This window comes from Dermatophagoides farinae, chromosome 7 (genome assembly GCF_024713945.1).
Source record: "Dermatophagoides farinae isolate YC_2012a chromosome 7, ASM2471394v1, whole genome shotgun sequence".
NCBI classification, from domain to species: Eukaryota; Metazoa; Arthropoda; class Arachnida; order Sarcoptiformes; family Pyroglyphidae; genus Dermatophagoides; species Dermatophagoides farinae.
Genome location: NC_134683.1, coordinates 419,707 through 443,425, shown reverse-complemented (window position 1 = coordinate 443,425; position 23,719 = coordinate 419,707). Strand labels below are relative to the sequence as shown.

Sequence of the window (23,719 nt, the reverse complement as noted above, 5' to 3'; positions counted from 1 at the left end):
TTCATGAATTCCATTAATTAATCCTAATGATGAACAGATGTCTTAAAGAAAGACAGAAAGAGAAAAAAATTCCAATTCAATGTCAATGTCACATGATGATGATCACATTTTTGTTTGTTTGTCGATGTGAGATTATAAAGATTCAATGACGATAATGACGACGACAATGACGATTGATGAATGAATGGACGGTTGTCAGAAAATGTTTTTTTTTCTTTTCATCTCATTATCATGGAATCGTGAAAAAAAATTAGAAAAATTTTCTTTTTTCTTCAAAGAATTCGCTTTAATGTTGTTGCTGATGCTTTTTTTCTTTCTTTTTTTTTGTGTGTGTGCGTGTGTTAGCACTTGCACATTGCCTATCTTGCCAGATAGATTTTTGTTTCATTTTTTTTGTGAAATCATGAATATCATGATGTCATTCTTTTCAGGTGTAATTAATTTATATCTAAAAAAAAATTCCCCAATTTTAATTTAGTATTTCAGTGGAAATATTTTGTGAGGGTTAAATATTCAACAGCCAAAAGTACATTTGGCCAATGAATCAATTAGATTGTTGGCAATTTGTTCTGACCTTCGATGATGATATTTTTGTTACTATGCATCTCATTTGTTTACCATTGGAATTTTGATGATATCGACCGGGGAATCCAAACAAAACTAGGTGGTCTACTTGGCTTGTCTTGTCGGTTTCCGATATCCACATTTTCAACCATAGATGGTTGTTGAACTTGTTGTTCATAATTGACCATTATATTTCGTTATAGCTCAACAAGTTTCAATGACAAATACAAATTCTAATCGGCCAAATTCATCATTGATTCGAAATCATTTGATCATCATCATTCATGTCGCCATCTGCTGAGCTAGTGGAAAAGTATAATTTTTTTAAATTTTTAAAATTCGCGCGCTTCAACTACAATGCCAAAAAAAAAAAAAAAATGATCTGCATTTATTTATTTTTTTTCTCATCAGAATAACTTCACAATATTCAAATCAAATTTACATTGATTTTTCCATTTCAATCATTTGTTGTACACCACGTTGCATTTCCATGACGGCATCATATTCGGTGAGACCCAAACGACGACGATTAGAAATATCATACATTCCTTCATCACTATCGGTATGTTCGCCTTTGGAACCGCGAATCTGTAAATTGAATTTATTTGCTGTCGCTTCAAACAATTGTTTTTGTGCCGATAATTTTGGCAGCTTGATCATAACACTAGCACGAATTGTTGTACCAAGATTCGTTGGACAAAACGTTAGATAACCTAAACGTTGATCACGTACAAATTCTAACCCCGATGATTCCATCATACGTATAGCACGTTGTAGGCGGCCAAATACTTGGCCAACATTTCCACCTTCTTGCATGCTAATGATACGGATATGATCTTCTTCATTGATCCAAACCATAAAAGTACGTGCTTTATTCAGGAATATGCCACGACCTTTTGGCCAAAAACGGCATGCATTAGCTGTCTGTAGGAATCGATCACCTTCTTTAAATAGAAAATGTTGATCAATTAAACGTTTTTGTTCTTCTTTACTCATCGTGGTTAATGGCAAATAAGTGCCTTTTAATTCTTCATCACCAGCGCCACCTTTCAATAAAATTGTACTAATTTTTTGTTCCAATTCTTTATATTGTTTTTCTTTCAAACATGGATTAAATGGAAAACCTTTAACACTACGGCCACAACGTATACGTGTGGAAATGATGAATTTATTTTCTGGATCTAAATCAATAAAATCAGATAATTTACCAAAATCAGATGTTGGATGTTTTTCTGTAGCGCTGAAATTATGATATTCATCAATAATACGATTGAAAAGATCGGAAAAAATTTGATATGCATCTGGATCTGGTGCATAAACACCAATATTACTATCATGATTCATTAGACCTGATCGTATAACATCCATCAATGTGGAGCCCATTTTTGTACGACGATTTATTAATCGTTCAAATAAATCTTTATTCAGATTACGTTTTAACATTGATTTACATTGTGGATCTTGTTGCATTTCATTGAATAATTTTCTCATCACTTTTAGCTGGCAATTATTTTGATTTTTCGATGATGAACGAGATTTTTCACAATTGTTTGTTGTGGGCATTTTTTTTTTGTTTGTTTGTTTGTTTTTTAATATAAAAAGTTTTTGTCCACACAGAAAAAACAGCAAATAAATTCAAATTCACGTGATACAATAACCAAATACATTATGTATACGAAAAAACAAACAATTTTTATATGCAAACAATACGAAATTGGTAATTTAATTCAAACAAATAAAACAATCAATCAATCGATCAATCAATTAAATGAAAATGGTTCGAAATCAATAGAGTATACGTCTTTGTCTCATTTGAGCAACAAAACGTTTTTGTCGATAACTAAATATGAATACAAATAATATGGCAAAAGTGATCGCTGGTACTTCCAATGCCAATAGAAACCAATTTGAAGTCATATTCGGAAATGTTATATGAAATATGGGCAACACATGTGAACAGATTGCGTGTACCAAAATCATTATAGCCGAGAATAGTACCTGAAAAAAAGAAATATCGGGTTAAATTTTTGTTTTATTATACACATAAAGTTGTCATACTGACCATACATGGATTCAAAAAAATTGCACCCAAAATACCGGCCAATGATAATATGGCACAAAATAATGTTAGCACAACCCATACGATCAACGAGATGATATGATGTTGTTTCAATTCAGAATTGGTCACCCGATAATGATGATGGCCACTTTTAATCAATCGTCCACCTTTCTTTTTATTATGTTGATGATTTTGGTGGTTGTAATCATCGCCATAATCTTCATATGGATCAAAACGTGAATTTCTTGTCGATTCATAGACATTTTCTTCAATTTCATGGCCAAAATGTGTTTCTCTTGCTTCATCAACATCGTCACCGATTGCATCGATAGCACGTATGAAATAAATAGTACTGATTATAAATATAATAGCCAATAAGATGACTAGAATGATACGGATCGCTTGAAATGTAATTTCTAAACGATTCATTGTTATTCGTTGGCCATGATGATGGCCACGATGTTGATGATGATGACCATTTCTAGTTGTTGCCATTGTTTAGTTAACAATTCAATAAAACACTGATTACAATATTCCAAATATTATTCATTTGAATTTTTTCGATCAACAAAACAGCTGATGGACATTACACACGCAATCCCATTGATGACAATGATGAAAATGATGATTCGTTTTTTCTGTGTTTTTTTTTGTTTGTTTGTTTGTTTGTACATGAAAAATCCGAATAAAACTAACCCAACCAACCAACTACACTACACTACTACTTATCCATCGTTTAAAATTAAAAAAAAAATGATTCAAGGTTATTGTGTGTGTGTGTGTGGTACCATTCAATCGATTGATGATGATGAACAGGTGTGCGTGTGTGTGTGTGCAGGTGGAATTGGTGTTCATCGTTGTGTGTGGTGTGAAACATTTAAACAAAATGAATGTCCATTTTTGGTGAAAAAAAAATTTGAGGCAGCATCCTCACTATAATGAATAAGGTGTATATTTAACATCGCGAATGTAATGAAATTGAATTGAATAGAAAAAAATGAAACCATTACAATGTGTGCGCGCGAACATTTTCCATACAGCAACAAAATTGGCCAGATAATTCAATAATAACCACGTATATATTAGCTATACGGTAATCATTTTTGTTGTTGTTTTTTTTCGATGACAAAGTCGATGAACTTTGGTCATTTTGAAAAAAAACATGCGAAAAAAAGTCGTTTCCATGACAATCCAATGAAGATCAGCAAAATAAAAAAAAAAAAAAACGCTGACCAATAGTGGAAAAAAACGAAAACGACAACAAAAAACGACAACAAAAAAAAACACCACTCGATCATTTGTTTTTCTTTAAAAATTTTTATTTTATGACAAGAAGAAAAAAAAATTCAAAACAAAATCCAAAATCCAAAAAAAATGTGCAAAATGAATAATAAAAAGGGTTAAGACCATAACAACAATAGCAACAACAACAGCAATAAAAAAGAAAGGAAAACGAAACCAGATCATCATCAGATTATTAGTAGTAGTAATAATAGTGTTAGACAGAAAAATGGTTGTTTCTTTTTTTTCCATTATCAACGTTGCCAAAGATTCCATTGCATTCATCATCATCATTTTTCATTCGAAATCAAATCAATTTGTTATAAATGGCTGCTATCGTCCTTGAATACAATTATTATTGTTTTTTATTAATGATTATTAGTTGATTATTCAATATATCAAATTTAGTTGTTCAAATCAAAAATGACAAAAAATGATTCACCACATTTCAATGGATTTTTTTCCTGTTGTTTTTGTTGTTGTTGTTGGCGTATAGGTTTTCTTTTTCTTTTTTTTTTGGTTTCAATTTTTGTTTTTCGTTGTTGCTGTTGCTATTATCGTTGTTGTCGTTGTCAACATCTCTTTTATTATGCCAATATTTCTCATTAAATTGTCAACCAGAACTATGTCCTTGTTTAATCATAAATGCCATTATATAGGCCAAAATGGCCGATCCAACCCATGGTACAATGAAAATCCATCCATGTGGTATTGTAATAAATAATTCAAAAATGATAATAATCGTCTGAAGAATAGCGAATATTAATGTGAAAAGAAAATGTTCACGATATGCGCCCAATAAACCGATAATGACATTTGCACCGACCAACGCTGAACTAATGGCTCCATTCACATTATCACGGCCACGATCTTTATTAGCGATACCAATTATTGATCTTGAAAACAAAATAATCATCATAACAAGAACGATGATCAAAAAAACCAACAAAACAATACGAACAATACCGAATGTATTCATTATCGATTGATTTAATTTGATTGAATATCGAGGATTTCCGAATTATTTTTTTTTTTTTTGTTTTGCTTCGATTCACGATAATAACAACACTGATATATACACACACACCTGGCAGATTGACAACAAACTAGTTTTCAGTTAAGTTTAATTTGATGTAACCAACCAAACGTAACTGTAGCTTGAATGATAATGAAGATGAACAGATCCATAACACAACAACAAAATCATAAATGTTTCACATTCATTCATTCATTGAATTTTTTTTCCATTGTGACACACTGAATAATAATGATGATGATGATGATGAAGTTTCACCATGGAAGAAAACATATAAAAATAACGTTTCACAACTAAATTATTAACCACTAGTACAGCAACGAAAAAAAATATACAATGTTGTGTTGGTGGTTTTTTTGTTGTTTGTTAACATTCATTTTGCGTTTCCTCCTGCGTATAAATAACATGTTTTTTTTTGTGTTTGCGTTTGTGGTGTGTGTGTGTTTACGGGGGGGAGGTGGTGGAGGGAAATTCGAAGCGGAAGTATTTCTATAATTACAACCATCTGTTTTTTATTGGTAAACAAAAACAAAACTATTTCATAACAACATAGGAATTTTTTTTGTATTATCTCATTTACTGAATCATCGTTTCCATCGGGAAACATCTTATATTGGCAAATATCGCGGTCATTGATAATTCAAGAATTCATTGGATGGTCGAGTGACCTTCGAAATTTCAAACACACAATTTCAAGCATCATTAAAACACGAAACAAAAAAAAACTGTGAATGAATTTGCTAAATTTGGCCATAATGATCGTAGTTGATTAATTATTAGAAGAAAAACAAAAAACAAAAAAAAAAACATAAAAGAGATTATCAAATGCTATCATCATTATAATTTTTTTTCTTCTTGGAATTTTGATTATTTTCGTTTCGTTTTTGTTTCAGAAATCGTCCAAACATGGGCAACATTTTAATGCTTTACAAGTTGATGGACAATGTAATTAATAACAACAACAACATGAAAAATCCCTAGATTATTCTGCTTGTTTCTCGTTGTTTTTTTTCTACTGATTCTTTGCCAGGATTTTATGATTAGAAATTCAAGATTTTTTTTTTGGCTGTTTCGTTGTTCGTTTGTTGCTTATTTGTGTGTGTGTGTGTGCTTGTTGCATCAAGTAATTTTTCAAGATGGGTGTGGTATTTGTGTGTGTGATAAAAATAACTTTGATGTTTTTTTTGTTGTTGTTGAAAAATAAACGCAGTAGTACGATAATGATTCCATTCTATTCATAAAATGATGGTGCCAACTATGGTTTACTTTACACATAAATTAAACTGATGAATTAAAAAAATTTTTTGCCAAAAAAAAAATCAATCAATGGCCAAACATTGTTGTTGTCATTTCCGATACATTTCTGTCTTTCTTATCTACAAAAAAAAAGAAAAGAAAAATTGATTAATTCAAAATTGATTGATTGGAAAAACAAAGATCATGTAGCATATACACTAACAGAGACATTTATGACATTGCCGTTGTTGTTGTCGTTGCTAATTGATGGCCATCATCAATTAACACCTAATTAAATTAATAAATCGATCAGAAAAAACTTTTTTCTCTCATAATTATCATAAACATACAAAACATCACGACGACGATAAAATATTGATTTAATTTTCAATCATCGAATATATTTTCTGCCAAAACCTGCTGAATAGATGATCCATCCGGTGTAAATCATCATCATCATCATCATCATCATGGCTCAACAATCATTTATTGGCGAAATGACCGAAATGATTGATACGAATCCAAAGGCTGTTGTTCCAATATCAATATTAGCAATGCTATTTGGTACAGGTTCATGGATTGCATTAACCGGTTTGTGGTTAGAAATGCCATTATTGTTGCAACAATTACCAGAAGGATGGACACTTGCATCACATTTAAATATGATGATACAATTGGCAAATATCGGTCCATTATTGTATTGGATTATGAAACAAAATCGTTTTGTGAATGACATCTCAGCCACACATATACAAATGTTGATCGGTCTAATTTCCTGTTTGATGTTGATTGGTTTCTGGCAACGAACCATTTGTATTTTCGGCGGTGAACATTCAATATTTTTATTAATTTTTACGTTTGGCTTAGCTCTCGTGGATTGTACATCATCCGTTACATTTTTACCATTTATGGCACGTTTTGATTCCAGTTTTATGACACCATATCTTGTTGGTGAAGGTCTTAGTGGTTTCATTCCAAGCTTGGTTGTTTTAATTCAAGGTGTTGGTCATACAATAGGATCAATGGATGAAGATTCATGTCCAACAATAACAACAACAACAAAATCAGCTGAATTATTGTTAAATTCCCAGGAAATTTCTAGCAATATTTCATCATCCTCAATCCTTGATCCAATTGTATCATCATCATCATCGCTACAATTACCATCGTTGATTGAACCAAGATTTTCTGTGGAAATATTTTTCACATCATTATTCATTACATTAATTATTAGCTATCTGGCTTTTTTATCATTAGAATTCATACCATTTGCACGACATGAACAACGACGTATAAAACGTTTGCATTTGTTTGATAAAACAATTAGTAATAATGATGACAACAATAACATCAATGATGAACGACAACGACAACAAAAGTCAATCAATTTAAATGATGATAATTATGTAGAACTATCGCTCGATGATGATGACGATTGTAATGATGAATCATTGAATAATCATCATCATCATCATAATGAAATGAATTCGAATGGAAAAACATTCGAAATTAATCGTTCGATATATTTCTATCTACTTGGTCTCATGTTTTGGAATAGTTTCACAACATTCGGATTTATGCCACCATTACAGGTTTGAAGATTCATTTATTCATTGATTTTCATTGACAATTCAATTCATCTTTATGTTTATTTTTTTCGTTGCAGCCATTTTCCGCAATGCCATACAGTGCCGATACATTACATTATGTCGTCATTTTAGCATCAATTTCATATCCAGTTGGTTGTTTCTATGGAATGCTCGTCGAACATCGTTCTATACGAATGATTACCATGTTAACAGTGGTGGCAACAATTTTAGCCGTTTATATATTGATATCAGCTTTGATGAGTCCATCACCACCTTTGGTTCATAGTGAACAATGGCATACAATAGCCGCATGGATCATGGTTGCAATTTGGGCCGCATTCATAACAATTGCATCATATGCGAAAACAATGATTACATTGGTGATTTGTGATTATAACCGTATGAACGGTATGTTTTGGGTTGGAATGCAAACACAATTCGGATCGGCAATTGGTGCTTCAATTGCATTTCTGTTGATTAATTATACCCATTGGTTTAATCAATGTTATCAGATTAATTAGATTATTTTCATTTTGTAAATATCTTCATCGAATGATTGATTAATATATTTTTTTTATTGAATAAAAAATTTTTTCATTAACAAGCTATTTGTTCATATTGACTACGCTAGATGGCGCCGGTGTCGTGCTTATTAAATTCTGTTTTTCAATATCGAATGATGTTTTTAATTGTTGTACGAATTTTGATGTAAATTTTAACAGTTGTTTTTCTTGTTGTTGTTGTTGTGGATGATGATGAATTAATTTTCTTTTCATTTGTATTTTCGGTATTTTTATCTTTATTTCAATCTTTTCAGACAACGAACGTGATAATGAACGTTGTGGTAATAATGATGTTGATAATTCTTGTATATCAAATAATGATTTTTCATTTCGTTGTTGTTTATCAATATCATCGATTATAGATGCTAATGATGATTGATGGCTAGATTCAATTAATGATGATGATGAATTACTTTTATTATGATGATAATCTGATCCTAATTTCGATGATGGCCACGATGATAATGATAATGATTTTGTTGTTGCTGGTATAGATATTTCATCAACTGTGCCGCCAATCACCCGTTTTGGTGATCGTTTTATTCTTATCGATAAATTCCGTATTGTACGTATTGGCCATAATTGTTCCAGAAAATAATTGAAATCTAGTGTATTTTGACGATCAATGTGAAGTTTACGGGCAAATTGATCAAACCAACTGGTGTTTAATGGCCAGATATTTGTATAATAACCATAACGATACATTAGCAACAAAATGATTACGATCAATGTAAAACCAATAATCAGAAATAAAAATATACCAAATATGGACATGACCACCATCAATCAATCGATCAATCAATCAAATCCATTTGCTATTTTGGAATTATTTGGCCAAAATCATCGAAATTTCAATCGAATCATTCACCATTCTTGTTGAATTGGAAATTTCGAAATTCGATTTTTTTTTCGATCTCACAGCAACGCCATCTAACCATGTATGTATCATCATCATATGATTTATTTTTGTTTGAAAATTAGATTTTTTTCCCATTTTTGTACCAGAAAACAAAACAAAACAAAAAAAAGAAGACTGTTTAAATAAATGGAAAAAATTTCCGGATAAGATGACGTTATTGGTGATGAAAAAGCAAGAAAAATCTGGAACAAGCAAATCGTAATGGATCAATGAATAAATAATCTTATCAAAATCAATCGATTCGATTTGATTTGATTTGATTTGACCAAAATCCACGCATCATCATATCATGCCAATCAATTTTTTTTCTCTTCACTATAAAAGGCCCAAAAAAATCACATGTTGTTATTGTGCTCTAAAAATAACCAAACAAAATGGAAGAAAAAGATTGGCATGATTAATCAATCGATCGATCACGAGAACCAAAAGTGAATGATAAAAAGAATCATCAAAAAAAAGTCAATGAATTTTTTTTCTTGAATGAAAAAAAACCAAATCAAATCAAACGATGATGATGATAGGTTGTGTTATTATGACCACCAGTGAAATTTGATATCGTTTTTTTCATCATCTCATATATTACATACGTATCATTTTTTTTCGTGTCCAATTTCATCATTTTTATGTTTCGAAAAAATCGGTCAAATTCTTTTTTTTTGAAAAAACAACAGAAAAAAATGAATTCAAAATACTCGTGATTCTCGTGTGTGTGTGTGTTATCTTTGAATGAAATTTTTTTTCTTCTACCAAAAAAGAAATTCCCAATTTTTTTTTGATTCATTCATTGAAAAAAACATCACTCAATCAATCAATCATCATCGAATCAAATCTAATCAAAAAGAAAAGAAAAAATTATCATTTAACCCGGCGAATTTTTATCGTACAAATCTCAGTGTTTGAAGAAATTTGTCACAAGTTTTGTATTCATGTACTACCATGTGTGTAGCATATCGTTTTTTTTGTTGTTGCTTCTATTGACACAGTCCAATTCCATTAAATTATCATCATTTTTTTTTATTTGAAATTGAAAATACACAAAAACAGACAGACACACATCTACACCTCGCGATCATTGCCATGATCGATGATGATCAATGTGTTGATCAAATTGATGATTGTTGCTACTATATAGTAATAGTAATAATAATTGAAATGAAATTTGTTGTGAACAAAAACTCAAAAAAAAACAATTTTTATCAACAAAAAAAAAATGTTTGACTTAATCCATGATCTGGACGTTTGTTTTTGGCCATTTTCATCACCTTTTTTCACTATAATTGATCAATTATATAATCGAAAAAAAGTACGATTGATTTCTGATTGATTAATTGATTGATTGATTGATTGTCGATTTTTTTTTGTTGTGCGTGTGTGGTTAACATTTGTTGTTTTTGTGCAAAAAAGTATAAATTTTTTTTTCTCACAATTTTCTCGACCATGATGATGATCCACTTAAATATGGTTACAGATTGATTGATTTTTTGACATTGACAAAAAATTTTGTTTTCTTCAATTACCATCCCATAAACATATAACATATCAATCGTGTTTTTAGACTTGATTTTCTCATCATTTTTATGTCTGTCTCTCTTTGTGTGTGTTTTTAAAAATACGAAAAAATGGTCGACACATTCAAAAGGTATGATGATGATTGAAAATTTATTATTGATTTTAATGAATTTTGTTTTCTAGTTTATTAGGATTTGATACATCCATTTTAACTGCAAATCATGATACAACAACAATAAGGGAACCATTATTAAATGGACAACAACAACAATCATCATCAAGTTCCTCATTTTATCCAAAAATTCGTAATAATCATAATAATCATGTGAATGATTCTACATCTCAACAACAACAACCATCATCTTCATCATCGCTATCATCATCAACATTATTGACATCATCATCATCGATAAATTCTACATATTTAAATCCAACAGCAACAACAACAAAGATTTCTAACCGATCTAATGGTTCATCGAATCAATCTTATGATTTTATTGATCCCAATAATGGTTCAAGTCGAAATAGTTCTCGCCAAAATAATGGTAATGGTGGTGGTGGTAAAATTACCTGGATAATGGGTGCATTTTTATTGATAAATGCAGCTCTTGGTGCTGGTTTACTTAATTATCCGGTTGCATATGATCGTCTTGGTGGTATTGTTTATGCGACGATCATCCAAATGTTTGCGGCAGTTTTAATGATGACCACTATTCTGATATTGATTTATTGTGCCCAAATTAATAATGAAGATTCTTATCACGGTGTTATGCGTACGATGTGCGGACCGCGAGTGATGCGTATATCCGCCGCATCAATTGCTATAACTTGTTTTGGGATTTGTGTAACATTTGTCATAATTATTGGTGATCAATTTGATCGGATATTTGCAACGTATATTGGACGTGAATTTTGCCGTTATTGGTGGGCAAATCGTTTTTTCACTATGTCCATTACAGCTATCATGGTTACATGGCCAATGTGTTATTTTCGAAGATTAGATTTCCTTCGTCATATCAATGTATTGGGTGTTATAGCTAGTTTTTATATAATATTCTTGAATATTTATTCCTACTATAATCATGAACGTGATCCATTTCATACGTATGAAATACGTACTAGCCCTGAATCGGCATTAGAATTTATTGCTGCATTACCAGTGGTGTTTTTTGCATATCAAACACATGAAATTGTCATTCCTGTTTATGATTCAATGTCCGAGAAAAATATTCAAAATTTCTCCAAATCCATACTGGTATCAATGGCATCGTTACTTGTACTGTATTGTTTAGCTGGTTCATTTGGTTATCTGACATTTGGATCGAATGTTGCACCAGATATAATGTTAATGTATAATGCAAATGATCCAATTGTATTGGCTGGTATTGTAGCATTAATAGTGAAAATGATTACAACATATCCGCCAGTTGTATTCTGTGGTCGTGATACAATTGTTCGTATCGTTTTAAGCCGTTATTATGGACAACAATATCGTTCCGGTTATGAATGTATTTCCAGTGATGATAATGGTGGAATAGAATCACCAGAAAATACATTCGAACGTTATGAACGTCGTTGGAATATAATCATCACTACTATATGGAATGTAGCTGTACTTGTATTGGCTATAGTTATACCAAACATAACGATTGCAATCGGATTTCTTGGATCACTTGCATCATGTAATGTTTTCATATTTCCAGGTATAGCCTTGTTTTCATTAATCAAAAGATATCGAAAATTTGGCCATCAACATCAACAACAGTCTAAATTTATTGATAATACAACATCCGTTCAATTGCCTGTTCAATATGGTGTCGTTGTGGACGACGATGATGATGATGAAATTGATACAATGACCAATCAAACTAGACGATCATCATGGTTCACCAATTGGTTTAATCTACAAAAACAATGGTTACAGAATATCCTTTTAGCATATGCATTATTCATAATTATGATGGGAATCATTATGTTTATTATAATTCTAATACAAGTTTATCATGATTTTCAACAACAATCTGAACATGGTGCTGTTTGTGATTTAGTTTCAATGATTCAAAATAAAAATACAAATAACACAACAGCCACCACCACCAGTGCCAGCGTCAGTACAAGCAGCAACAGTTCAAATTACATTTCCTAGTTCCGTTCCGTGTCAACGATACAGATCAAACACATACACATTGGATCTACAAAACACAATAATCTATTTTTTCTTCGCATTAAAAAACAAATGAAAAATTTTTTGTAAATAATTTCTATAGAAATGAAAACGAAAAACAATTAAAAAAATAATTAAATTATATCTATGTATACTTGTGTGTGTGTGTGTCATTCACCCAAATTTTTTTTGTGTGTGTGTGGAGGGTTTTTTTTGAGTGCTTGTGACTGTTTTTATTAACATTTGAATGCTGAGTGAAATGTCAGTGTTTGATGATGATGATAATAATGATGATATGTTGGCCATTTTTATTCATTCATACATCCATTCGATTCATAGCCATCATCATCATCCACAATGTTTGCTCGAACAATAATCGTTACATCATTGGGTCTAGTATTGGTGGCCACTTTGGGCCAACATTCAAAATCATCATCTAATCATCATAGTAGTCGATTAAAACGACAACAAAATCGTGAATCAATAATAGCGGTGACAAATCGATCAAAACAAACATCAACAACATCGACAACAACATTATCATCAATTATGGTTGATGCAGCACCAGCTGAAAAATATGTTTGTGATTCATCTGAAGATAAATTAATCACCGATATTTGGACATTAAATAACATCATCTATGTGAATATCGTACACTATAAAGATGATTCAACGAATTCAATTGATAATAGAATATTTGAATTTGATACAACACGTCGTCGTTTCACGAATGTATTTCATTTTCCTACAATGTCACCATTATATACAAATGTTGATGGTGCTGCTGGTGGTTTTGGAAATAGTTTTCTTAAAGGTTTGCCATTTGTTTAGCTAATTAATTGATTGATTGATTGATTGATTTTATGTTTTGTTTTCTTTCCACTGTAGATATAATGGGAAAATCATTGTCAAAATCCAACCAGTTTGGTGGTAATAATACATCATCACAAACACCGTCGATTTTGTATTTTTCCACACGTAATCAACTTCGTTATGGTTGTCAACAAAAATGGCTTTACATACCGCCTACAAGTCAATTTTGTCGTTTTCATCCAATCGTTAATTACTTGTTTCGGGTTGTGGCCATTATTGATCCATCGCCAACACAATCGAATCTTGCATCAAATATTGATGTTTATCGTATGATCAACATACGTTCGGATGATTTTTCAATGTCCATTATACGGCCAGTGTTTAGTTCAGTCCGTAATGATCATAAACGTGATGTATTGGATCAATATATCCAGAATAGTATATTGACATTAAAACTTCATCATCAGAATCAACTTCAATCTTTAGCACCAGAATCATTATTGGATCATCATAATGTACGGTTTTTATTCTCGAATGGCCTTGGATTGTTCATAGCATGGTATCCATCCACAATGGCTACATTTGAATCAGAACTATCAATGAATTGTGCCATAATGATACCGATAAAAAATAAACCATACATCCAACTTTGTACACAACGTTATAATTTTGTTACATTTGTTGAATTGAATGAAACATTGTATGCAGTGGTGGCTGATAATCAAGTAATCAGCATTGAATTGGAATACATTCGAAAACAATATCGTATTATGAATAATTTGGTCATTAATATTGATCAATGGAAAACGGAAAATTTTTTTCAATTATTTTTCCATTGTAAATTTGCACCATCATCAAAACGTTTATCGTTACAATTTTATCGTAAAAATAAAACTGGTATTGAAAGGCAGAATAATAATAATGATGATGATGATGGTGTTATGACCACCGAAGACAAAGATCAAAAGATAATGGATAAAACTATGGCGGACATTCAACATTTACAATCCAATGTTGATGATGACGAAGATTCAAATGTTCATGATGTTGATGAAGATCCAATACTTGATTATAGACGATGATTTTTTTTTTGGTTTTATCTACTTATTTATTCTTTTTGAATAAAGAAAATCAGTTTTTTTCAAAATTGACATGAACGTCTAGGTTGTAATTGGCCAGAAATGGTCAAACATTCATTTGTTGATTGTTGTGATTGCAGTGGTGATTGTGGTTGTTGTTGTCGTTGTTGCTGTTGTTGTTGTGGTGGTGGTGGTGAAGAATTGAATGAAAATCTATGTGTGGAATTAGCAGCAGCAGTCATTGTGCTAAAATAATCATAAGGTAGATTTGATCGATTTCTATTACCGATCATCATGTTGTCGTATGGATGATTAGTATTATCAATATAGAATAATGGATAACGCATATAAAGTACACCATAATAAATGGATAAAATTATCGATATCATTAATGATGCATATGTAAATAGATTGGGAACAACTTCAACAATTAATGCTGGTATTGCAACAAGTAGTAAACAATCAACAAATATCGATACAATTAATAATGGCCGTAATTCCATCAAAATGGCAATTATCAATGAGAAATTATTACAAATGGCAAACAGGAATATTAAATCTGATGGTAAATTTACAATATCTTGAATGGTGGATGATACACGGAACAAGAAAATATCCAATAAATAAAGCGCTATACCACCGATTAGCCATATGATCAGTATCCATTTTATCAGCAAATAATTTGATGGTAATTGATGACCGAAAAATAATCGTTTTTTTCGATGATGATGATGATAATGATGATTATTGAATGGATTTTGGCGATTAATGGTCATAATCGTTGAATCATATGTTGATTGTTCTACAGCAAAATCGTTGTTGGTTTGATCATTTGATTGTATTGAAAATGTACGATCCATCATTATTTGATCGATTCATTCACAGATGATGATGATTATGTGAATACTGAAATTTAAATATGAAAAAAAACAGAATTTTTTTTCCACACAGAATAACCAGGCCAGAATAAGAATTTTGTTTGTCTGGTGTTGGCCTGTTTGTTCATTGGATTCTATGTGGTTGATGATGTCAATCGATGTGAATCTGGAACGAATGAAAGAAGTGGAAAAACAAAAAAAAAGTGTTAATGATGATGATGTAAAACAAACAACAACAAAAAACAAAAACAGTTTACTCTTTTTTTTCACAGAAATCAATCTTTTTTGATACATTTTTTTCATGTTTTCATGCCACCCACAACAGAAGAACAGAGATCATCATCATCATCATCATCGTCATCGTCGTCGTCATAGCTGCCGATTGATGGATTTTCAAAATAAGAGAATTTGAATTACATTTCAAATCAAATTTTTATAAACAAAATGTCAGTGCAGAAAAATAAGAATTGGGTGAAAAACAAAACAAAAAAAAAATTTATTCGAATGTGGAATGTTTTTGGTGGATTTTTCGTTGTTGTTGTTGTTGTTGAAAAGCGGCAATTCAAATTCATAATAAAAGCGAAAAATTTTTCGTTATAGAAAATAAGGAAAAAAACCCAATAAATTTCGACAAAAAATTTGTTTTTCCCATTCACCACGACCAGCGTCATTTCAAGATGTTACATTCAACACAACACAAAAAAAATGTCAATGTCAAAATATGAATTCGGGGACAACAATCAACAGAAAATGGAACAATGAATGACACACACACACACACAAACACGCCTAAACGATTATATAATGAGAACAAATTGATGATGATGATTAAGCACACAGAAGATGTAATCAACTGTGTGTGTGTGTGTGTGTAACAATAATTTTATTCGATGTACAGCTGTAGAGAAATGACAAAATGAAAAGAAAAAATTTTTTTTTTTCGAACAATAAATTGTAATCTCAAAAAAAACAGGACAAAATCATCGTCTGTGTTCGTCATTTGGAACAAACATTGTGCTGTCGAATAAACCTTTTTTTTCTGATGTTTACATAAACAGGTGTGTTTGTGTTTGTGAAGCTTATCTCTGATATTTCTGATATGGAACACACACACTGGAATCGAGAATCATTAAAAGCTGATTATTTTATTGTTTTCCAGGTTTTCTTGTTTGTTTAACATATGGCGATACAATTTTTTGGCTGGCTTTTGTTTTGATTTCGGTTTATCGGATTTTTGGTTTCATTTCTCATTATAAAATATATGTGAGAAAACATCTGAAAAAATTACAACAACAACAGCACTTGAAAAAATAGTTTACACTTTGATCACAAAAAACGTTTTACAATGAATGATGAAATTGTATTACTTGAACTGAAGTGAAATTGACTGAAATTTTTCTCCTTTATTTCATCAGTGATCAATGAACGATGAATCAATGGTTTTTTTTTCTCTAATTTCTCTATATAGCCTAGCCTTTCTTGATTGATTTCAAGTGAATCAATCAATAATGAATAATTCATTCAATGACCATCATCAACATCATCATCATCGATTTATGATCGAAATGGGCGATGAAAAAAAAAAATTTAAATTTTCAATTAAGCAATAAATTATTTGAGACATTCTAATTGTTGTCAATTTTTAATGTTTGAAATTTTTATTTATTTCGGTCATCATCCATGTCCATATAATTGTTGTGCGATTTGATTTGAATGTAGGCCAACAATTAATGTAATTCAAGTAATGAAAGGATTACAAACCATATGGGCTTTTTAATCGATTAATTCAAAATATATTTGCTTTCGTGATCATTATCATTATTATCATCATCATTAAATGAGGCTGAATTTGAAATTAACTTTCTCATTTCTCATTTTATTATTATCGATTACAACATGGCTCCATCTTTTGAATATTTATAATTCAAAAACTTTTTCATTTGCCAAAAAAAACTGACAAAACTAAAAGACATTGACATCAATTCTGTCGTTGTTGTTTGTCACTGGAATCCGAAATGATAATGTTGCCTGTTGGCTTTGTAATCGTTGATCATGAATTCTTCTTTAATTCTTGTAGGCGGAGTTTATCCAATATTCATTCTTTCATGTCTATTTTTGGCCTGAAAATTATTGTTTGTAGATGTGTCAACCATGATGAATTCTTTACAATTATCATACGAAAGAATATTGTTTGTTTGTTTTTTTTCGTCAGTCGCTTTCACCATATCTTGAAGAATTTGACTTTGAATTCTTTTGCTCACAAACACACACACGCCAGTCTTTAGAAAATTTGTCGATCAATCAATCAATTTGATTCTGGAACGTAAACAACACAATAATCGATAACAATGAATACAAATGGTGATGAACGTTTAGCAAAATTGATGCATGAACGTCGTACTGATCCTGAACGTTTTTTGTTTCAATGTGATAAATGTTATGGACGTTTTGAAACACGTAAATCATTGCAACAACATCAAGATCGTAAATTATTTAAATGTCCATTTAAAGATTGTTGTCGAAAATTCACACATCGTTGGGAATTGGTTACACATCAAAAACAATGTCCAGGACGTGTTCTACAGGGTGATTTTGATAATTATAAAATCTATCAAATGATGTGAGTATTGTGAATGTTATTTTTTCCTGTTCGCCAGATAAAAAAAATCATTGCTTTTAAAAAAAAAAAATTCATTGCAAAAATTACTTTTTTTCTCTATATGTAATTATCTCAGGCATCGATAATGAAATTTCATTTTTTATTCACTATAAAAAAAATTAGCAACATTCGTCATACGGAAAAGCCGAGAAAATTTAATCTACTCGATCTATGGGTCAAATATCCATATTGGTTTTGATCTGTACATGACTATAGTAATAATTGCTGATGATTTGATGGTGGTGGATACTCTCAAATAAAATTCTGATTTATCATTGTTGTTTTTTTTTTGCTGTTTTTGTTGATGAAATTTCTATGTGAAAATAAAAAAACTAATTGAATTTTTAATTCTATATAAAACCTTTTAAAAATCAAACGATGAACGACTAATTTTTTTTTACAAAACAATCGATAGTGTCATTCATTCATTCATTCATTCATGTGTATATTTAAATTCTTTACATTCTACATGTACACTGACACACACACCTTCTATACTTTTACTGTATTAGTAGTAGTAGCATTTAAATGTGGGAGGCTATCCTTGTTTCATTGACATGCTCAATACGTTTGTTAAAGTGCTCGAATCGAATAACATAAACACTGCAGGGACGATTGAGAGAAACATCATCAACAACAAAAACAACAACATATTTGTTATTGAAACAAAATTAATTGAATTTTCATTGATAATTCATGTAAAAAAGAGAAAATGAGAAAAAAGAGAGAAAGTAAGTTTGTTTGATTTGAAATCACCATCATCATCATCAATTAATTTGTACATGTGTATTTGAATATGAAATATTAATAAAAGTTTTAATTCATCAGATACAACCCCTGTATTCAACTCGCAAAAAAAGTGATAAAATGTCGGTGATCAAATTTGGATTTAATTGATTTCAATGACACACACATGAAAATACTTGTGTGTTCGTCGAATCAAGTCAATTTTTTTTGTCTGTTATTTAGCAATTATAACACAGCAATAACAATTTATTTATCTCCATTATAACAACAATCTAGTCACATTTTGTTTTGTTTTGTTTAAAAAAAAATTTCAAGACAATAAAAAAAACTACGTAAATTACGTTGATTAAATCAGTCACTGCTTCCGATTTCGATATGACAATGCTAACTGATAATTTTTCCAGTTTTTTTTGACAAATTTTTCCTCAAGATTCGATTCGGATTTTTTTTTTGTTCATCATCATCATCGTTTTGTCTTGATTTTTGTTTGAAAAAAATTTTCATAATTCAATACTACACAAAGTGATCCAATTTCATCATTGTCAACATTTCGAAAGAACGAAATAAAAATGACGCAAAAAGAAATGTTACCATTATCGTTATATGAAATAGCATTGAATGTATTTTGTGAATCATTATATAGATGGAGTCAACCTCAACATCATTCATCGATTATCAACAACAATCGTGCCGGTCATCAAAATAATAAATTAAACAACCATTTGAATAATGGCGGTGGAAATAAAAATATCAACAACAACAACAACAACAGTGCCAATAATTTAAGCAATAACAACGAGAATAATAATGATAATCAATCATGGTCACGATTAATAGCACGTGAACAACATTCAATAAATCTAATATTTTCAAGTTTACATGCACGTACACCACAATGGGTATTATCATCGCGGCCATCATCTACTGACAATCTTGCTGCTTTTAATAGCAATAATAATGGCCACAACAATAATAATGTTGATGATAAATTAAGTTCATTTAAAAAATCTTGCCATAATTTAATTGGTACATTCTTTGGACGTAAATCCTTAGAATCATTGGAAGAAGAAACCATTAGACAACAGCAACATCTATCCAGACAACAACAACGACAAAATAATGATGAAGATGATGATGATGATGAATTATCAGCAATCCAGCTTTATTATAGACTATCTGAAAATATCTGTCAAGATATTATCGATAGATTTCAACAATTATATAAAATGAATGATCGTACATTGTCATTTCCATTGTTTGATGGTGATGTTAATACAATAACCACGTTTCGAATTGAAAATGCAACATTGATCACTGTGGATGGATTAAAAGTATTGAAAAAACATAATTTAATTCGTTTGAAAATGGCACATCTAATGAATTGTACGATTACCGAGTTGATTAACAATCTATCACCTTGGTCTATTTGGAATCTGGAATCATTTAGTGTTCCACATTGTTCGCTAACAAAATTCAATAAAATTTGTATCATTTTATCATTGACAAGATTAACTAATCTTGTACATCTGGATGTTTCATATACATCATTCAATAATCAATGTTTAGAAATAATAACCGATCATCTGGTCAATTTGAGATCGTTGGATTTAACGGCCACCAAATTAACCCTATTGAAACCATTGAGAAAACTAGAAAAATTGAATCGTTTACATTTGCATAATGTTGCACTCACTTGTAAAGATGAAAATAATTTAGGTGAACTAAAAAATCTTGAATATCTCGATATATCGGATGATCGTTTTGCTATCGAACCCGAAAGATATGTTGTCTATGATCATTTGGCTGAATTTTTTCCACAATTTATTCAATTTGAACGTTTAACGGAATTGGATATTTCTGGACGTCGTGTGTCAGCATCATTAGTTTGTCAACTAATACGACAACGATTATTGGAACATAAAGAAAATCCACGATTTCGTCCATTAAAATTTATTGGTCTTATGTCAACGGAATTCAATTTCACCGAAATGTTTGATCTGGATACACGAACACATGGCCGTTTAATGATTGCTGGAACGGGAAAATTAATTCATGTTATACAATCATTACTTCGATATCGAAATCGTGCAACATTCATACAGAAAGCATTGAATTGTTTATGTCAATATACATTTTCCGATAATATTCTATTGATTGAGCAACAACAACAACAACAACCACCATTACTGGAACAAGAAATTGATATATTTGATCCGAATATTCTCGACAATAACAACGATGATTATGATGATGATAATTATGAATATGACGATACTATGGATAGTCGAGAAATATTAGCCGCTGAAAGCCGTTTACAGCCGAATGAAATTCGTCCATATCGATCATCACTTGTCGTATTGATTGTTGATATAATGGATAGGCATATGAAAAATCAACAGCTGATTCTTTTTTCAACTGGTAATCTTTATAATTTAACGAAAAATAATTCAAATCTGCATCCATTCATTCTACGTAAAGTCGTAAATATTTGTATTGAAACCATGAAACATTATTCAACGGAATATCAAATCATCAAAAATATTCTATTGACAATGTGTTCAGATCGTATATTGCAAGATATAACATTTGATCGTTATAGCTGCATTCGTTTGGTTATGGATACATTGTTTACTTTTAGTGATTTATCTGTAAATCGTCTTGCTCTCGGTATCTGTGCCATATTGGCAGCTAAAATACCAACCGTAGAGAATGCATTAATGGGTTCACAATCTGTTTATCTGAAAAAATTACTTGATCTTGTATCAGAAAGTTATTGTGTCAACACACCAAATAGTGAAATTATATTGAAATTATCATTATCAGCATTATGGAATTTTACAGATGATGCACCGAAAACATGTGAAACATTCATCAAACATAATGGTATTAAACTTTATGTTAATACATTGATTGTAAGTATTGAGGAAAAAAATTTGTTTTTGTTTGTTCAATTTTTTTTGTTTTTAATTTTTTCACAGCTATTTCAAGGTAAAAACAATATTGAAACGAAAATCCTCGGGCTTTTAAATAATATTGCTGAAGTAATATATTTACGACGACATTTAATACAACCAAAATTGTTACATCAGTTAAGGTATGATTAAACAAACGTTGTTGTTGTTGTTGTTTTTTTGTTAATATTTGACCATTGTTTTTTCTCGTTTGTTGTTCTCTCCTATATCAAAGAAAACTAATTTATTCAGATCAAATCGATGTAAGCTATTTTGCTATTGGAATCCTAGCACAGCTTGCATCTGACAATAATTTAAATTGGTCAAAGGTCGAAAATTTTGATATGGATCAAATGCTGCAACAAATGGTAGGTCTATATAATCCAATTTGTTTCTTGATGTTTAACTCATTCATTCATTTCATGAAAATAGCTGAATCAAATACAATCGTGGCCAAATCCATCATTTGAAATGGTTGCTTATCGTTCATTTGAACCATTCATGTCATTGTTAACAAATGATCGACATGAATCAATTTCATTATGGGCATTATGGGCTATACATCATGTTTGTACGAAAAATCGTAAGTTTGAAAAAGTTTTTTGAATTTTGATTTGTTTTATTTGACTTGTTTTTGTTTCGTTTGTTTAGCAAATAAATATTGTCGAATGTTATTTGATGAAAAATGTATTACAAAAATTATCCGAATTCTTATTGAACGTTTACAACGTGAATATCGTATCGAATGTCAACAACAACAAAGCAAATTATCTAGACGTTTAATTAATCTAGTAACTATTACGGATGATGAATTTCAAATTTTATGTAAAGCCCAAACCGATTGGAATTGTCATGAACGTAATCAATGGAATATTATTATTGAAAAAAAATCTTCAACAAATGATAATAATCGATTATTGGAATGTAAAACACCGATTTTATCAACTGGAAAAAAACCTGCCACACTAGTTGATGAATGTGATTGTTTACTTAAATATTGGTTGGATAATGATCCATTAATACGATTATCATCAATCATATTGAAATCATTTCATTGTTTCTCACCAATACCGCTCAAACTATGATGATGATTTCATTGGAGCCTATTCATTTGTTCAATGTTTTTTTTTGCGATTTTTTCGTATTCATAATTCATTATCGTCGATCTCATTTATATTATGTAAATTTTGCAATATTTCACATTTTTATTTCTCGGGCTTTTGGTGATTTGGATTTTAATTCTTTTATTTTATTTTTTTGTTTCTTTTTCGTTTCTTTTTGTTTTTTCATTTAAATTTTATTTAATTTCTCGTTTCTTTTCTTTAAAAAAAATAAAGATCGTTAAGATTGTTAAATTTATGATGATGAAAATCAATTATGACTATTAAATCAAATCTGCAAATTTATTTTTTTTAAACCAAGTGCTGCCATCCATTGATATCAATAATAACCAGAATTCTGAGGTGCCGAAAGTGGCGGTTCCTAGCGGATTTCCACTGAACTAAATTTCACAAAAATATGGCCAAAGTAGATGGCAGCACTTGGTTCAATTTTACAATTTTTTTAAAACACGTGCTGCCATCTATTTTGGCCATATTTTTGTGAAATTTAGTTCAGTGTAAATCCGCTAGGAACCGCCACTTTCGGCACCTCAGAATTCTGGTTATTTTTA

General features: G+C 30.5%; 10 protein-coding genes across 11 annotated transcripts; 5 read left to right on the top strand and 5 right to left on the bottom strand.

Annotated features, from left to right (window-relative positions):
• Positions 1–982: 982 nt before the first annotated feature.
• LOC124497130 (arginine kinase) lies at positions 983–2,143 on the bottom strand. The gene has a single exon (XM_047060738.2). It carries the CDS (start codon positions 2,125–2,127, stop codon positions 1,003–1,005), a length of 1,125 nt encoding a protein of 374 aa, XP_046916694.2. The 5' UTR covers positions 2,128–2,143; the 3' UTR covers positions 983–1,002.
• A 90-nt stretch (positions 2,144–2,233) lies between these two features.
• On the bottom strand, positions 2,234–3,449 carry LOC124497131 (uncharacterized). Its single transcript, XM_047060739.2, has 2 exons — positions 2,627–3,449; positions 2,234–2,562 (listed from the first exon to the last, which is right to left on the bottom strand). Exons 1-2 carry the CDS (start codon positions 3,116–3,118, stop codon positions 2,350–2,352), a joined length of 705 nt encoding a protein of 234 aa, XP_046916695.1. The 5' UTR covers positions 3,119–3,449; the 3' UTR covers positions 2,234–2,349.
• A 471-nt stretch (positions 3,450–3,920) lies between these two features.
• On the bottom strand, positions 3,921–5,149 carry LOC124497132 (uncharacterized). The gene has a single exon (XM_047060740.2). The coding sequence runs from the start codon at positions 4,881–4,883 to the stop codon at positions 4,518–4,520; it is 366 nt and encodes a 121-aa protein (XP_046916696.1). The 5' UTR covers positions 4,884–5,149; the 3' UTR covers positions 3,921–4,517.
• Positions 5,150–6,398: 1,249 nt separating this feature from the next.
• Positions 6,399–8,366, top strand: Rift (Riboflavin transporter). The gene is made up of 2 exons (XM_047060461.2): positions 6,399–7,768; positions 7,843–8,366. The coding sequence occupies exons 1-2, from the start codon at positions 6,647–6,649 to the stop codon at positions 8,284–8,286; spliced, it is 1,566 nt and encodes a 521-aa protein (XP_046916417.1). The 5' UTR covers positions 6,399–6,646; the 3' UTR covers positions 8,287–8,366.
• LOC142597645 (uncharacterized) lies at positions 8,276–9,111 on the bottom strand. The gene has a single exon (XM_075732564.1). The coding sequence runs from the start codon at positions 9,109–9,111 to the stop codon at positions 8,371–8,373; it is 741 nt and encodes a 246-aa protein (XP_075588679.1). The 3' UTR covers positions 8,276–8,370.
• A 1,156-nt stretch (positions 9,112–10,267) lies between these two features.
• On the top strand, positions 10,268–13,065 carry LOC124496498 (sodium-coupled neutral amino acid transporter 7-like). Its single transcript, XM_047060017.2, has 2 exons — positions 10,268–10,886; positions 10,940–13,065. Exons 1-2 carry the CDS (start codon positions 10,867–10,869, stop codon positions 12,900–12,902), a joined length of 1,983 nt encoding a protein of 660 aa, XP_046915973.2. The 5' UTR covers positions 10,268–10,866; the 3' UTR covers positions 12,903–13,065.
• Positions 13,066–13,091: 26 nt separating this feature from the next.
• LOC124496499 (uncharacterized) lies at positions 13,092–14,880 on the top strand. Its single transcript, XM_047060018.2, has 2 exons — positions 13,092–13,734; positions 13,809–14,880. The coding sequence occupies exons 1-2, from the start codon at positions 13,278–13,280 to the stop codon at positions 14,813–14,815; spliced, it is 1,464 nt and encodes a 487-aa protein (XP_046915974.2). The 5' UTR covers positions 13,092–13,277; the 3' UTR covers positions 14,816–14,880.
• LOC124496500 (uncharacterized) lies at positions 13,661–17,742 on the bottom strand. Its single transcript, XM_075732563.1, has 3 exons — positions 16,587–17,742; positions 15,948–16,543; positions 13,661–15,856 (listed from the first exon to the last, which is right to left on the bottom strand). Exon 3 carries the CDS (start codon positions 15,673–15,675, stop codon positions 14,875–14,877), a length of 801 nt encoding a protein of 266 aa, XP_075588678.1. The 5' UTR covers positions 15,676–15,856; positions 15,948–16,543; positions 16,587–17,742; the 3' UTR covers positions 13,661–14,874.
• A 152-nt stretch (positions 17,743–17,894) lies between these two features.
• Positions 17,895–19,180, top strand: LOC124496501 (uncharacterized). The gene is made up of 2 exons (XM_047060020.2): positions 17,895–18,310; positions 18,473–19,180. Exons 1-2 carry the CDS (start codon positions 18,039–18,041, stop codon positions 18,546–18,548), a joined length of 348 nt encoding a protein of 115 aa, XP_046915976.1. The 5' UTR covers positions 17,895–18,038; the 3' UTR covers positions 18,549–19,180.
• Positions 18,975–23,402, top strand: LOC124497199 (protein zyg-11 homolog). Of its 2 annotated transcripts, XM_075732562.1 has the most exons (6): positions 18,988–19,080; positions 19,178–22,008; positions 22,075–22,190; positions 22,283–22,415; positions 22,480–22,630; positions 22,699–23,402. In XM_075732562.1, exons 2-6 carry the CDS (start codon positions 19,666–19,668, stop codon positions 23,130–23,132), a joined length of 3,177 nt encoding a protein of 1,058 aa, XP_075588677.1. In that variant the 5' UTR covers positions 18,988–19,080; positions 19,178–19,665; the 3' UTR covers positions 23,133–23,402. The 2 variants fall into 2 exon arrangements, with proteins under 2 accessions (XP_046916778.2, XP_075588677.1); XM_047060822.2 differs by having other exon boundaries at positions 18,975–22,008.
• The last annotated feature ends 317 nt before the right edge of the window (positions 23,403–23,719 follow it).

Excerpts from the sequence above, each read along its gene's own strand:
- LOC124497130 (XM_047060738.2), bottom strand. The coding sequence starts at position 2,127 with ATGCCCACAACAAACAATTGTGAAAAATCTCGTTCATCATCGAAAAAT.
- LOC124497131 (XM_047060739.2), bottom strand. The coding sequence starts at position 3,118 with ATGGCAACAACTAGAAATGGTCATCATCATCAACATCGTGGCCATCAT. Across the intron at positions 2,563-2,626 it reads TTTTTTTGAATCCATGTATG|GTACTATTCTCGGCTATAAT; the intron begins GTCAGTATGACA and ends TCTTTTTTTCAG.
- LOC124497132 (XM_047060740.2), bottom strand. The coding sequence starts at position 4,883 with ATGAATACATTCGGTATTGTTCGTATTGTTTTGTTGGTTTTTTTGATC.
- Rift (XM_047060461.2), top strand. The coding sequence starts at position 6,647 with ATGGCTCAACAATCATTTATTGGCGAAATGACCGAAATGATTGATACG. Across the intron at positions 7,769-7,842 it reads GATTTATGCCACCATTACAG|CCATTTTCCGCAATGCCATA; the intron begins GTTTGAAGATTC and ends TTTTCGTTGCAG.
- LOC142597645 (XM_075732564.1), bottom strand. The coding sequence starts at position 9,111 with ATGGTGGTCATGTCCATATTTGGTATATTTTTATTTCTGATTATTGGT.
- LOC124496498 (XM_047060017.2), top strand. The coding sequence starts at position 10,867 with ATGGTCGACACATTCAAAAG. Across the intron at positions 10,887-10,939 it reads ATGGTCGACACATTCAAAAG|TTTATTAGGATTTGATACAT; the intron begins GTATGATGATGA and ends TTTGTTTTCTAG.
- LOC124496499 (XM_047060018.2), top strand. The coding sequence starts at position 13,278 with ATGTTTGCTCGAACAATAATCGTTACATCATTGGGTCTAGTATTGGTG. Across the intron at positions 13,735-13,808 it reads TGGAAATAGTTTTCTTAAAG|ATATAATGGGAAAATCATTG; the intron begins GTTTGCCATTTG and ends TTTCCACTGTAG.
- LOC124496500 (XM_075732563.1), bottom strand. The coding sequence starts at position 15,675 with ATGATGGATCGTACATTTTCAATACAATCAAATGATCAAACCAACAAC.
- LOC124496501 (XM_047060020.2), top strand. The coding sequence starts at position 18,039 with ATGAATACAAATGGTGATGAACGTTTAGCAAAATTGATGCATGAACGT. Across the intron at positions 18,311-18,472 it reads TATAAAATCTATCAAATGAT|CAACATTCGTCATACGGAAA; the intron begins GTGAGTATTGTG and ends AAAAAAAATTAG.
- LOC124497199 (XM_047060822.2), top strand. The coding sequence starts at position 19,666 with ATGACGCAAAAAGAAATGTTACCATTATCGTTATATGAAATAGCATTG. Across the intron at positions 22,416-22,479 it reads ATCAAATGCTGCAACAAATG|CTGAATCAAATACAATCGTG; the intron begins GTAGGTCTATAT and ends TCATGAAAATAG. Across the intron at positions 22,631-22,698 it reads TCATGTTTGTACGAAAAATC|CAAATAAATATTGTCGAATG; the intron begins GTAAGTTTGAAA and ends TCGTTTGTTTAG.